A 13,335-nucleotide genomic window follows, 5' to 3' on the forward strand; every position below is an offset into this window, starting at 1 on the left:
ATTTACATTTACAAAAATTATTAACTAATTTAATATTAATTATAAATAAAAATTGATATAATTATAATAAATTTACTAATATGTTTATTGAGGAGTTACGTTAAGAGACATCGGCTAAACCGACTAAAAAATAAATAATACGGCGAATGAGTTGTAACTCTGCGCTCATAACCATGAATATTTATATACGAGATCAAAAAAATTGGAATAAAAATCTATTTATACCGTATTATATGAACTCATAACAGAATCCATAAATTAAATTTAACTCTATATGATTATTTACAGAATAAAAAGTGTCAAAAATATTAATCATCAAAATCTGGAATATCTTTAAAAAAATCAAAAAATATAGTGTCGTCCCAAAAAATAGAATCCAAATCAGGAATAGGCCCCGGAATCACAAAATCTGAAATAGTGCACGAGAAGGGGCTCGGCAGTGGAATTGGCGACGTCTTGATTTGAGTTCTTTTAATTCGTTTCTTTTTGATACCCCATTGGGGCATATCTTCTTCCAAATAAGAACCATCACATTCTCTTTTCACATCAATAATTTGCAGTTTTTTCCCGACTAAATCTTGATCTTGCACTAAAACATCTGGTTTATCAATCTTGCACAACAATTTCTTTGGCCTTCCTCTACCACGCTTTACAATTAATTTCTTTCCCATGATTTCTCTCTGCTTCTTAATGTTTAGGGTTATGAATTTAGGATTATGAATTTAGGTTTGTGTTGGAGTTTTGAATTTGCTACAATCTGAAGATCTTTTAGGGTTTAGGGTTTTATTATACTCTGTGTTTTCCTAATGCATGTGGGGATGTGTCTTTGGGTATCCTATTTCTACAAGGGAAGCTCCTCAGTTTTTACACAAATCTAATCAAATAAGAGATCTTATGTAGACTCAGTCCATCACGTCATCCGTGGACTCAGCCTATGACACGTAAATAAAATGATGGCAATCTTGTAAATTCGTTTATTACTTATTTACACATTTAAATAGTAATATTACAAGATTTTCTCCAAATAAGAATGACAATACAAGAAACTTTTAAATAGACTTGTATTCTAATTCATACGTGGACCAATTAAAGTCCACCACTTCACTAAATAATTAAATTACTCGGGGCAAAAAATATTCCAAAAAGATTTATCCACGATAAACATCTACAGAAAAGGAAAAAAGGAAAAGAGGACAGAGTTCTAGTTAAACTGAAAAAAGAAAATAAATTAAGACACTACTACACATGGCGCATTGATACATAATACATGTTGATACAATCTACAGATTCAATTTAACCTAATATGAAGTGATGATATGCATACAACTGAGCACCATATGAAACCCGAGATGCAACTGCTCGAACTGTAGTCTAGAAAGCGAAAACACACAATTTGTAACGAGAGGTAGTCACAACATATACCATCACAAAAACGACTGACTGCTCGAGTTATCAATTAATGTATAGGAGATTTTGTAAACGAGATTGTGACCTAGTGTTGCTTGTTTTCTCCTGTTTCTGAAGGCTCTCCTTCATTTTTCGGGTTTGCTAAAGGGACCTGAGCATGATTTGTTGGAGTAACCCGAGCTGGCGTTGAGTGTTCCGACTGAGAAAATCGTATCAAGATGTGCATAAAAACAGAAACAACTCCCAAGGCAATTGCTGATATTGCTATGCCCTTCCACGACGACAAAAGTGCCGACCATTGGAGGAACTTCAACAGCCCAAAAATAAGCAAACATGCCCACGAGGTAACAACCTGGTTCGATAAAACTACAAGGGTAAATAACAGAACTGCAATATCTGAACATAACAAAGGAGGTAATAAAAAGTATTAAATTGGTTTGCTAAAAGCCTAAAACTATCATCTCACCACGAGAGACTTCTTCGGTCGACCAAGATCCTGCAATTCTTGGTCACTGAACGTGTCCTCGGCATTATGCTTGTCCAGTATTGCATCCTAAGACCAAAAAAATACAATGGAATTAATCTTGATAACTTTCACTTTCAGATTAAGCCTCACTTAAGGTATGTGTATAATAAAGACAACCCAGAAACCCATAAGAAGCATACCTTTGCCACAAACAGATCTTTACACCATTGAGCAACACCTTCATCTGTTTCAGGCAAATCCTTCATCAAATGACGTTTAATGCGTACATGCACCTGCATATGAGCGAAAGGGTTTCAATAAAATAATAGAAACCAAATTAATTGCATGATCTACAAAAAGAACTAATTATTGCTAGATAACTTACCAAACAACCTGTTACCTCCAACAAGTGAAAAAAGAAAAGTAAAATGCATAAACAAGCAACTGAAACATTTAGTCATCAGTTCCCATTCTCACGGACATTTTCATAAATGACAAATCCACAAAAAATTCCTCACTCCCTCTCCATGCATATCAAGGTCAAATAGTAAAAAAATTAAAGATAACCAATATTGTAAAATACTCCTAATGTTATAGACAAACACCAGACATCACTTCACTTATATATGAATGCCGGAACAATCAAAACATTTTTTATGTCCAACACGAAGTTGCAAGGAAAAACAAATGTAGGACAAGCAACAACACAATGCTCCACCATTCGATTGGAGAGAACTGCTTCATGTGATTAAGTAAACATACCACTGAAGATTGCCCCTTGAAAAGCCTGAGCATGGTAGGTTGAGGTGAACTTTTTGGAATTGCAATTGTTGTATCGTAGATGGCTGGAAGAAATGAGCGCGTATTACTTACTGCTGAAACAAAACCCTGAAAGCAACAAAAGATCCAAGCCGTCAGGGTATTAGACTATATCTATATATACTATTGAAATACACACAAACATCATTTTTCTCCATGGAGGAAGGCAGGGGGAATGTGGAGGTATCGAGGAGTAGCTTGACTGGAATAAAATCTTGTCCCCAACACTCACCATCACATGCCGGATCATGTAAACCAGTTTTTTTTTCTGTTGCTTAATTTCTTTTTTAATGTGTGGCAAAAGGTTTCAGTCCAGCAGATATGCAGTTTCTAATCAAAGTATCAACTGCTAAAAAACTGAAGTGAAAATGTAACTTCTTGTCCACTTATCAAATATGAACGAAACTGAAGTTTAAATATAAACATGTAGTATAACAAAATTGCATAAATCATTGATCGGAGCACATGAGGCATATTAAATGCATTACATCTCCCCATCATCACCCATGTAAAGTTCATTTAATGTGCTTCATTCATTCATCAATCAATTCTATCAAGACAGGATTGCACAACCTCATGCATTCTAAGTAATAGTGCATATTAATTAGAAAAAATTTGCCCCACTAAAAGCAAAAGCCAAAATGCATCCGTAGCTGAGGGGATATAACAGATACAGGAAAGAGAATCTTCCTGCATAGACAATTTTCATTAGCAAATCACTTCCATCCATTTCCTTTGACTGAAGTACAACAGAATCCCACTTATGCATGAGTCAGAATTATCTCCCGGTCATCTTGGAAAAAAAAGGGCTACAGCTACATGTAGCAGGTCCTACCGCATCATAACATGACACTCCACAGCCTTATCAAAACACACTTCTTATAGTAAAAAACAATTATCAGGAAAATGCAATTAATGTATATCCTAGACCAGGGTATCATCAACATGCGTCTGCTTCCATGAAACTGCTGCATAGTGTGCACACCATAAACAAAGTTCTAGCAGCATAAGCAAACATGGAAACGAAATACTCTGAGTGACTTAAGAATGGCCCAGCCAAACAAAAAGTAACTCAATTTAAGTTTCAAATCAATGCAAACAAGCACAAAAGATATAGACCCATATATTTGAATCACAGTTTTTTTGTCTTACAGTAGTTAAGCATGAAAAAAACAATGACTAATTGCTAATGGAGGAAAAGCACTGCACCTAACAAATATTTGAAGGAACTACTTCAGAGATGATGATGCCAAATTATTAAATATTTTAAGTAGATAAAAAAGAAACACTAAAAATGAGGTCAAACCGAGATGTTTTAGTATTCATTAGTTCTTTATTGCTATATGTAATTTATATTTATCAAGTGTTTTTTCTATTTTCAAGAAAACAAATATCAACAGGAAAAAAAACTGCATAAAAATGAAAATTTGACCTTAGTACGAGGAATCAAAACATTTCTCGGGATAGGCAACCCTTGTGAGGCAGCATATTGTTGAGCTGCTAAAAGCTTTGATTTTGTAAAGCGAGTTCCTTCCACAAATAGAGCCAACCAAAAGGGTCGGGGGAAGTCCTTTAACCTTTGAAGACCTGACTGCAATTGGAATTCCACAAAATTTCAAACTTGATCAAGAAGATTGTAAGAGAAGGATAGTAGTATCAATTATTTACATGTGGAAAAGCATTTGCTACCTTTAAAGTGCTTTCATCCTTGGCCCAACTTCTTTCCAGGAAGAGGTATTCAGAAAACCACATGGACCAGCCTATAACCTGCATCAGGTTGCAAATTAGCAATTACCCTTCACACACATGCAAGTGCCCTAACAGATCAAATGCAAATGCCTGTAATTTCCATACTCTCCCTATAAAGTATTTATTACTGCAATCGACATGAAATAATTGTGTGAAAGAATGACTTCCAAGTTCCAAAACCACTACTTTGCCTGTATTTATGAATTAATGATTCTAGTCCAATTCTTAGTTGGTATAGCACACTACAGCACAGCTCAAACGTTTTAAATGAGAATTGGACTAAGAATCAGATAGCAAAACCAACAATGCCATCAAGGGTAAGATCAAAACATTACTGGAAGGAATTTTGACGATTTCTTCATGACTGCAATTGCACTGCCAAGACATCCTGACCTCTGTCATAAGTGAACTCAGTAATTAGATAGCGATTGTTAATATAAAAAAATAATGGAAGAAAGAGAAGCGAAAAAGCGAAGGTGCTCTTTGAACTACAATAAGCAAATCATTGAGCTTCTGTGGATTAGATGGGTGTTTACGTAACCATTCATCAAATTTGCTACATGTTTAAAATATACCTGAGCCAAGACCCATCCAACAAGCCAATCGATGTCGCTCCTGTGGTTGGCTAAAACAAGTGCATGTTCTTTGCCTGAAGAAATCCCAGCATGAGCATACACATAAGCCACCGAGCATAATACAGAGCTAACCAATATCTACCTAAACCAACATGAAAAAAAAATTAAGGAACCACCATCTCAGTTCATAAAGAGTTGCATACCCATTACGCTCAAGGTCTCCTTATCTGTAAATACTTTAATCTGCGGACAAAAATTATCAAGATTTAACTTTCCAAAAGGAAGAACAAAAAAAAAACACAAACATCAGGAGTTAAATCTTGCATACTACTGACTCCATTTATCTTACTAATTTCCTATATAGAGGGATCTCACTATAATAAAGTGCAAGAAATAAAGTGAGGTGAAAACGGCAAGAAAGAAAAGTACTATTTAGTACGTCGAGAGATATGACGATAATTAAGTAGAAATGGATCATGACTATACATGTACATATTTGGAAAATGATCACCTTGAGAGCAAATCATAAAAAGGAAAATATCAAACAAACATGTTTAAAATTGGAAACAAAATGCAAATGCATTGTCTAAAATCCAATTTCAGGCACATGCCTAAGGATCTTCAGGCCAAGTAGAAAAAAATTATTATCCTCAAGATCTCTGCTCATCTATGATCTATCTCAACCTATAATGGTACCTAGTCTCTACCCTAAAGGCAAAAAGGAGGAAGAAACTTTGGCATGCTTAAATACACTACAAACAAGTATAAAACAAATGCAATTTTTTCAAAGAATTGCATTATCTGGTTGCATTTAACACAGACTTCAGAGACCAAGATAAACCATTTTGTTTAGAAAACAAGTAATGATTAGGCTTGTAACGTATTTTTTATTGGTCCCATTGTCGTTAAGTGAAAAATAATCGGCACAAAAATATTAAAAGTTAAAAAACAAGAAAGGTCTTAAAACTATTTTACTGACATTTTATAGACAAATGGATCAAAAAATATCAAAATGTTTTTCTCCGTCAAGAGAGAAACTTGACAGATGGTTTCAAATAGAAATGTGGTTCACCGCAAGATTAAGATTTAAAGAACATTGTCAATAGTTTCGTTTTCACCCACACCAAAAACCAATCACTAATAGAAGAGAGCACACTCAACCACACCATCTAATCTTCAACCAATAAAATACTAGTAAAAAACAAATCAATTAGACAAAAAATGAGGTATGTTAAGTTGAAACCTTAAGTCCAGCCCACCAATCGACCACCCAGACAAGTTCAATCCATAGCAACTCAGCTAAAGCTCTATTGATCGTTCTGTAAGTGTTCTTCGAGATTGGCCTAATCAGAACAAAGAAAATCGCCTGCAAAAACATACCAATCACATATCATTACAGTCACTTACAAAGTATCCAATTTCAAAGTAACCCCAGATTCGAAAACTAAAACAAAAACCCAAAAATGGATCAACCCACATACAACGAAGCTAAGTTAAGCTAAAAACTCAACACTTCAGCAAAATCAACACTTAAAAACTCAATCTAAACGAAATAGGAAGCAGTAAATATACCTGAAAAAGATTAATAACTAAACCAGACAAGAAAAAGAGAACACCCAATGGCAAGAGAAAAGCCACTGCTGCAATCGCCATTTAAACCTTAAACAATTAGACAAAGAAAAAGCTGTTTATAGAGGAAACAAAAACATGGGATCGGAGAGCAGATGATAGTGAAACTTAAAGAACAAACAAATGGGTTTTTAATTTTTTAATTTGAGAAAGGAAATTGGAAATATCGATGTAAGTAATTAAGGAATGATATACAAATTTGGGATAGATAGAGAGATGGGTTGGTGTCAGGGTCATGCAGTAAATGTGTTTGTAAATATGCGTGACTGACTGAGAGATGATGACGATAATTATTTGTGTCTTCGAACCGAGTGATTCGTAATAATTATTTGTAATCTAAAACGCAAATATGATAAGAGTGTTCAGACGAGCAGTTTTTTCTTCTTCCTTTTCTGCATCTGCCGTGAGAAGATTTTGATTTGTGTATTTTTCGTTTTTATTTGACAAAATTCTTCATTTTCACTCTACTTTTGCAATATTTTAATTTCAAATAGTGTGCTGTACAAAAATGGAAGTTTATTTCTTTTGAACAGAGATGTACCTAAATTAATTGTTAGCGAGAATTAGCAAAAGTCGCTATGCATTTTTTTAAAATTAAACCAGGTAAATTACGATCTGATGAGAATTAAGTATCCGAACCCAAACTTATGCATAGTGAAGGACTTGGCCACTAGACCAAGCCTTCAAATGCAAAGTGAAAGTTTAATTAAATATATATAAATTTAAAATTTTATTTTTGATTAATTAATTTTAATTTTCACTGAAAGAATCAAATTTATTTCAAAGATTATTTTTCAACTCTAAAACGAATAAAATTGAAAGTTTTTACTCTGTCAAATAGAAAAGAGCAGATTATATATATTTGTCATAATTCACACTTAATTTTTTTATTTAAAAATTAAAGGATATGGTGTCTCATTTTTATTTCAGTTAACAATTTAATCCCTCACAAAATCACATTCTTTCATAATGTCATTTACCAGTACAATTGACTACCAAATTTGCCGAAGGATATAGTATATTTCATAACTTTAAATCAGTATATCAAACGTATAAAAACCTTTATAAAATTAAATAAGCATATTAATTCAACATTATTTCTATTATAAAAAAAATGTTGCATAAAATAATATTTTAAACGTTACACTCGACATTTTATCGGACACCCTCCGAGCATATTAAAACAGCCATACGGAATATAAATCAATATCAGTTACAAAGGCTTACATATCCATACACCACACAACTATCAAAATTAATCTAAAATTGCCTTACTTCCTATTTGTATCGTCTTTTGCCAAAACGAGCACCTAAATGGAAGATGTAAATTCCAAATACCATTACAATCGTGTGTGTAGAAGGCCAAAAAGTGGCATAACCTGGTAGCTCAAATACTCCCAGCTAACTTCTCATTGTCTTCTCCGCTCTCCCAAATTCCCAACTAACCTCTCCTGTCTCTCCCGCTCTCCACGGTACAATTTCAATTATCTATAATAAAATATGTATAAATCATAGACCATAAATAAATCTTTATTTCCTTCAATTATTTATAATATTAAAATAATATTTCTCATTTAATTTACTGATAAATATTTAGTCACAGTTACAAATTAAATTTAAAGATAATCATCAATATTCAAAATCATCCCCAAATATACATTTACATTAGTTTTAATTTGAATGTCTGCATTGATAGGGTTGTACTTGTACATGTACCAAACCGATCAAACTTTTAAGTATTCATATTTGGTTCGTTATATGAATACATATTTGTGTTCCCTGCATGTTCGTTTGCGTTTTGAACAACATTTTCTTATCGGTTCATTTAAATCTATATTTTTCATGTTCAGTTCATATTCGTTCGTTTAACTGCTATACGAAAGAACACGAGCTCGGTTCATTTAACAACTAAACAAATAAACATGAATCAAAACAAATGAACGCAGGCTTTATTTATCAAAAATACATAGTTTGTTACTTTTGTCAAAATATATTGTTTTTTTTTTAAAAAAAAAACTATGTAGTCGTAATAAATTTAAAGAATTTTTGCTATTTAATTTAACTACGAGTTAGTTCGCGAACTCTTTATCGAACTTCTATACGGGTTAGTCACGAACTCTTAACCAAGCTCATATATGAACTCATTCACAAACAATTAAATGAGCCGATATACGAGCTATTCGTGAATGTAGACGAATTTTTTTATAAACAATTCACGTTTTTAAAATTCTTAATTTTTTGTATATTTGAAATCTAATTTTTGAAGTTTTTGATCTGCCTTGTAAGAAACTCTTGGTTTTTTCATTTGACCACTTGCAAAGCTGCTTCATTAATTCTTCTAGAATTCGATTAAATATTGAATATTTTGAAGCCTGGTTAATATGACATAAAAGGACGTTAGGAGACTTACAAAAAAGATGTAGAGAGGTGCTGATTCTTTTGTTCTGAAATGCAAAACTAGCTAGCAAGTCTTCCTGTGGATTATAATGCCAATAGTAAATTGCAATGAAGTGAGTGGTGATCAAAATAGTGAACTGGATGTGAGCAAAATTTTCCAATTGACACGGGCTAAAATAATTATATTCAACGACTGTACCCTCAATGATGGAGTCAAAATTTTAATATTGGAAGGGCATAAAATTGCAATATATGTTACATGAAGAAGGCCTCTTAAAAATTAGTTAAACACCTCTAAAAAGACTCTCTCTCTCTCTCTAAATTTGTTCTCTCCCTTCTCTATAGAAAAAACTTCTCTTTTCTTCATTGTTCTAAAGGGTGGGAGAAGATGATTTCTCCGGTTAACCGGAAAATCATCTTCTCTCCGCCCACTTTAATAACTATTGTAGATCTACTATTCTATTCAATAAATTCTTGTTAAAATTTTAGTTTTGATTTGGATATTTGTCTTGTTGCTATTGATTAAATAATGTGGTCTTTTATGTCCCTCCTTTTGTTTATATTTCTTAGATCTCCAAGAACATAGTGTTTGTTGGAGCTTTAGATCAAAAAATTTGTAGATCTAAGAAATAGTGAGAATGTGGAGCTATCTTTTTAGGATCTAAATGAAGATGGAGATCGGAATAGTAGGCTTCAACGGATTCAAGCGTTTCGTCGAGCAAATCGGAAAAGAAACTATCTAAACACCCACTCAACATAATCGTTGTGTTTAAATTTCGGGATCATAAGTCTAGATCGTTCTCTATTTTTCGATTTTTTATAGCTTGTATTTGAATTGTTGCTTATTATTTAATATCTCATATTTTGGAAAGATCATATAGATAACTTTTGTTATATGACTTTCACTTGATGTAATTTTTAATCTTCATAATTGATTCTAGCTTGGGAAAAAAAAAAAAAAAAAAAAAAAAAAGGCCTCTTAAAAATTAAGAAGGGCCAATATATAGAATTTAAAAAAAAAATTAATGTTAATCTTGAAATTTTTATAAAATTAGAGGGGTCATAGCCATCCTATGCCTCTCCCTTTTGTCGTCATTGGTTTCTAATAGCGTCATGTCGCTCTTTAACATGTACGTGTTTTAATCCTTTTTATTAAGAATAGTTTTTTTCCTTTTTACAATTATTAAGAATAGTTATTACAAGTAATAAGTTGATTTAATTAAAGAGACTAATCCAGTATACAGTTATTGAACAAAGATCATTCCACTCCATCCCCATTGACACGAAATACTAAATAAGAGCATTTCTAATACAATGTTAAAATATGGTATCAATTCTATGATTTAGCATTTAATTTTTAAATTTCACCAAAATGTAATGTTATATATTGTGCTAAATTTAACATAAGCTATATTTGGTTTCAAAGGTTTCAAATTTAAGACTAAATATAGCATTTGATAAATTTTAAATTTTATTGTTTAATTAATTACAATTTTATCATAATAAATTTATTTATACTTATTTTGTTTCAATTTGTTTTCTTCGTAAATAACCTTCTCTTTACTTTCTTCTTCGTTAAAAAATGTTAATGTTTTTTTTGAAAAGTAAGCTCTCTACTTTATTTTTTACAATTTTTTCTTTGATCAATTTTTTTATTAATGAGATGTTCCAATATAATAAAAATTACAGTTAACCAAGATATAATTATATGTCATTTATGAATGACGATTATTCAAGATTTGCTTATTAGTAATATGTAATGATCAAACAAATATTGATAATTTGCAATCATCAAATACTTTTGATGAGCTAGGCCACTTTAATTTTTTCATCTTTTTCATAATAGAAGTCATCATTTATTTCCCCTCTTAATAATTTATTAAATAGATCATTCGTTAATTTTATTAAAAAGAAAAAATATACATAAATTTAAAGAAGGGTTAATGTCATAAAAATTTAACAACTTTACATATTTTTTCATTTTAATCACGTAGTTTAAATTTTCTTATTTTTCATGTACGAACTACCACTTTTCTCAAATTCATACACGGTGCTGAGTTGTCATGACTCTATTGATGTAATTCGCTGAGGTGGAACTAATTTTTACACCAATGAATTATTGTTAAAATCCGTGTTTTAAAAACCGAACAGGGGGCCGAACCGGTGAGGCCATCGGTGTCTGGTTCAACCGGTTTAAACGGTTCAATGACCGGTTCAACCGGTTTAATAAATTTAAAAAAATTTAATAAAACTTTGGTTCACTGGTTTTTTACTGGTTCAATCCGGTTCAACATCCGGTTTTAATCGGTTTATGCCGGTCCAACCAAAAGATCCGATTTTTTCTTTTCAGATCGGACCACTAAATGAGGTGCCAAAATAATAGGTTCTGACAATATTAAGGTTCTTTTTGTTTTTTTGATTTACATTATGATCATATATGAGACACGAGGGAAACATTAGGGTTGTATTTGTACATTCTCCCTATATTTATGGATAAAAAAAGAATAAAAGGTCAACACGCCCCCTAAACTTGTAACACGGGGTCATCTAACCCAATTTGTACTTTTTTGATCAACTAACCCCAAAACTCTTCAATTTTGGGTCAAATAACCCATATTATATTTTTAAAATGTGTAAAATATAAATTGGAGGCGATGGATGCAAAAAGGTAATTAGATATTTCCCTAATTACTGCGATATAATTATTCTAAATCTATTATTTAAATTAATAATATAAATTATGGAGTTATTTGACTCAAAAATAAAGAGTTTTGGGGTTAGTTGCTCAAAAAGTATAAATTAGGTTAGATGACCCCGTATCACAAATTCAGGGGGCGCGTTGACCCTTTGTTCGATAAAAAAATCCTAGGCATCGTTTTCATTTTCTAACTCTAAACGGTGGGTTTTTGTTCCCCTCGGATTTATTTGTAATGTGTTGACTTTTGATTTAATATAAAAGCAAATTATTACAAGCCTTCCAAATTTTTCATAATTCATACTGGAGTTTATCCTGTTTAAAACTCGAACGATACGGTCTCTCACCTTTATTTCTGTCAACGATTTAAATCTTTCATTCATTTTTTGTATTAGTCAATCAAGTTAACAAATAATACAGTTTCTAACTTTTATTTCCGTCAACGATTTCGTCCCTCACTTTTATTTGTGTAAACGATTTTTCCTCTCATGTTTGTTTCCGTCAATAATTTCGTGCCACATATTCAAAAATTGATTTACCCCTAAATTCATTGACTTTAGTCGGCTAATATTAAAAATGAAGGAAGAAATTAAATTGTTGATAGAAACAAAATTAAAAGACTATATCATTTGATTTTTTAAATATGAGAGATTAAAGCGTGAATTATAACATATGTGATGGTTTCAGAGTAATTTTCTCATAATATAATCTAGGGGTAATATCATAAAAATTCATCAACTTTACACGTTTTTTCATTTTAATCACATTGTTTAAAAATCGTTATTTTCATACACCAACTACCAATTTTTCTCAAATTCATACATCGTTCAAAAATCCGGCAAAAATTGTTGACGTGTCATTATCAGAGTCATTATGGCATGTCGCTATTTGGTTACCAATTCAACAATTTTCACTGGATTTGAACAGTGTATGAATTTGAAAAAAATAAATAGTTCGTGTAAGAAATGACGACTTTTAAATAACGTGAATAAAATGAGAAAATCTGGGTAATTGATTTTGGAGGTCACTGTACTTTTCAAAAATTGCAAAATGGTGACCGAACTTCAATACGTAACATTTTAGTTACTGTACTATTTGGTTATGTTAACATAGAAGAATTTTTGGTCACTGAAGAAAAATATTTCGAGTCGATTTTTTGTTGATTGTATGTATATATGAAATATAAGGTATTATTTGTCATAAATAATCAAAATTTGATTACTACACATGTATAATTTGACCGTAAAACACTTAAAAACCTTCCAAAATCACATATTTGAGAGTTTAGTAACCATTTTGTTACGTTTTGAAGTTCGGTCACTATTTTGCAATTTTTAGAAAGTACAATGACCCCTAGAATCAATTACCCGAAAAAATCTGTAAAGTGTGTGAATTTTTGTGACATTAACCTATATTCTCTCTACGAGAAATTCTTAGGTGAACCTAGTTCGCCATGTAGGATTATGAACCATCCATTTATCGTGTGACACGTGCCAACAATAAATGTATTAACCAATCAATAAATATCACATTAATTGCTTAGCTTTTAATGTGAATTAATGTGATATTTATTAATTGGTTAATATATTTATTGTTGC

General features: G+C 31.7%; 1 protein-coding gene across 1 annotated transcript; it reads right to left on the bottom strand.

Annotated features, from left to right (window-relative positions):
* Positions 1 to 1,205: 1,205 nt before the first annotated feature.
* On the bottom strand, positions 1,206 to 7,099 carry LOC126677548 (1-acyl-sn-glycerol-3-phosphate acyltransferase 2). The gene is made up of 11 exons (XM_050372222.2): positions 6,589 to 7,099; positions 6,260 to 6,382; positions 5,220 to 5,259; positions 5,017 to 5,090; positions 4,777 to 4,836; positions 4,382 to 4,459; positions 4,125 to 4,283; positions 2,636 to 2,761; positions 2,074 to 2,166; positions 1,874 to 1,960; positions 1,206 to 1,759 (listed from the first exon to the last, which is right to left on the bottom strand). The coding sequence occupies exons 1-11, from the start codon at positions 6,667 to 6,669 to the stop codon at positions 1,493 to 1,495; spliced, it is 1,188 nt and encodes a 395-aa protein (XP_050228179.1). The 5' UTR covers positions 6,670 to 7,099; the 3' UTR covers positions 1,206 to 1,492.
* Positions 7,100 to 13,335: the final 6,236 nt, after the last annotated feature.

Source organism: Mercurialis annua, linkage group LG4 (genome assembly GCF_937616625.2).
Source record: "Mercurialis annua linkage group LG4, ddMerAnnu1.2, whole genome shotgun sequence".
NCBI classification, from domain to species: domain Eukaryota; kingdom Viridiplantae; phylum Streptophyta; class Magnoliopsida; order Malpighiales; family Euphorbiaceae; genus Mercurialis; species Mercurialis annua.

What these genes read in the sequence shown, in the direction of transcription:
- LOC126677548 (XM_050372222.2), bottom strand. Translation starts at nt 6,669, where the DNA reads ATGGCGATTGCAGCAGTGGCTTTTCTCTTGCCATTGGGTGTTCTCTTT. An exon ending in AGGATGAAAGCACTTTAAAG is followed by an intron (nt 4,284 to 4,381) that starts GTAGCAAATGCT and finishes TTCCAATTGCAG; the next exon opens with TCAGGTCTTCAAAGGTTAAA. An exon ending in TTTTGATTCCTCGTACTAAG is followed by an intron (nt 2,762 to 4,124) that starts GTCAAATTTTCA and finishes TGTTGCTTTCAG; the next exon opens with GGTTTTGTTTCAGCAGTAAG.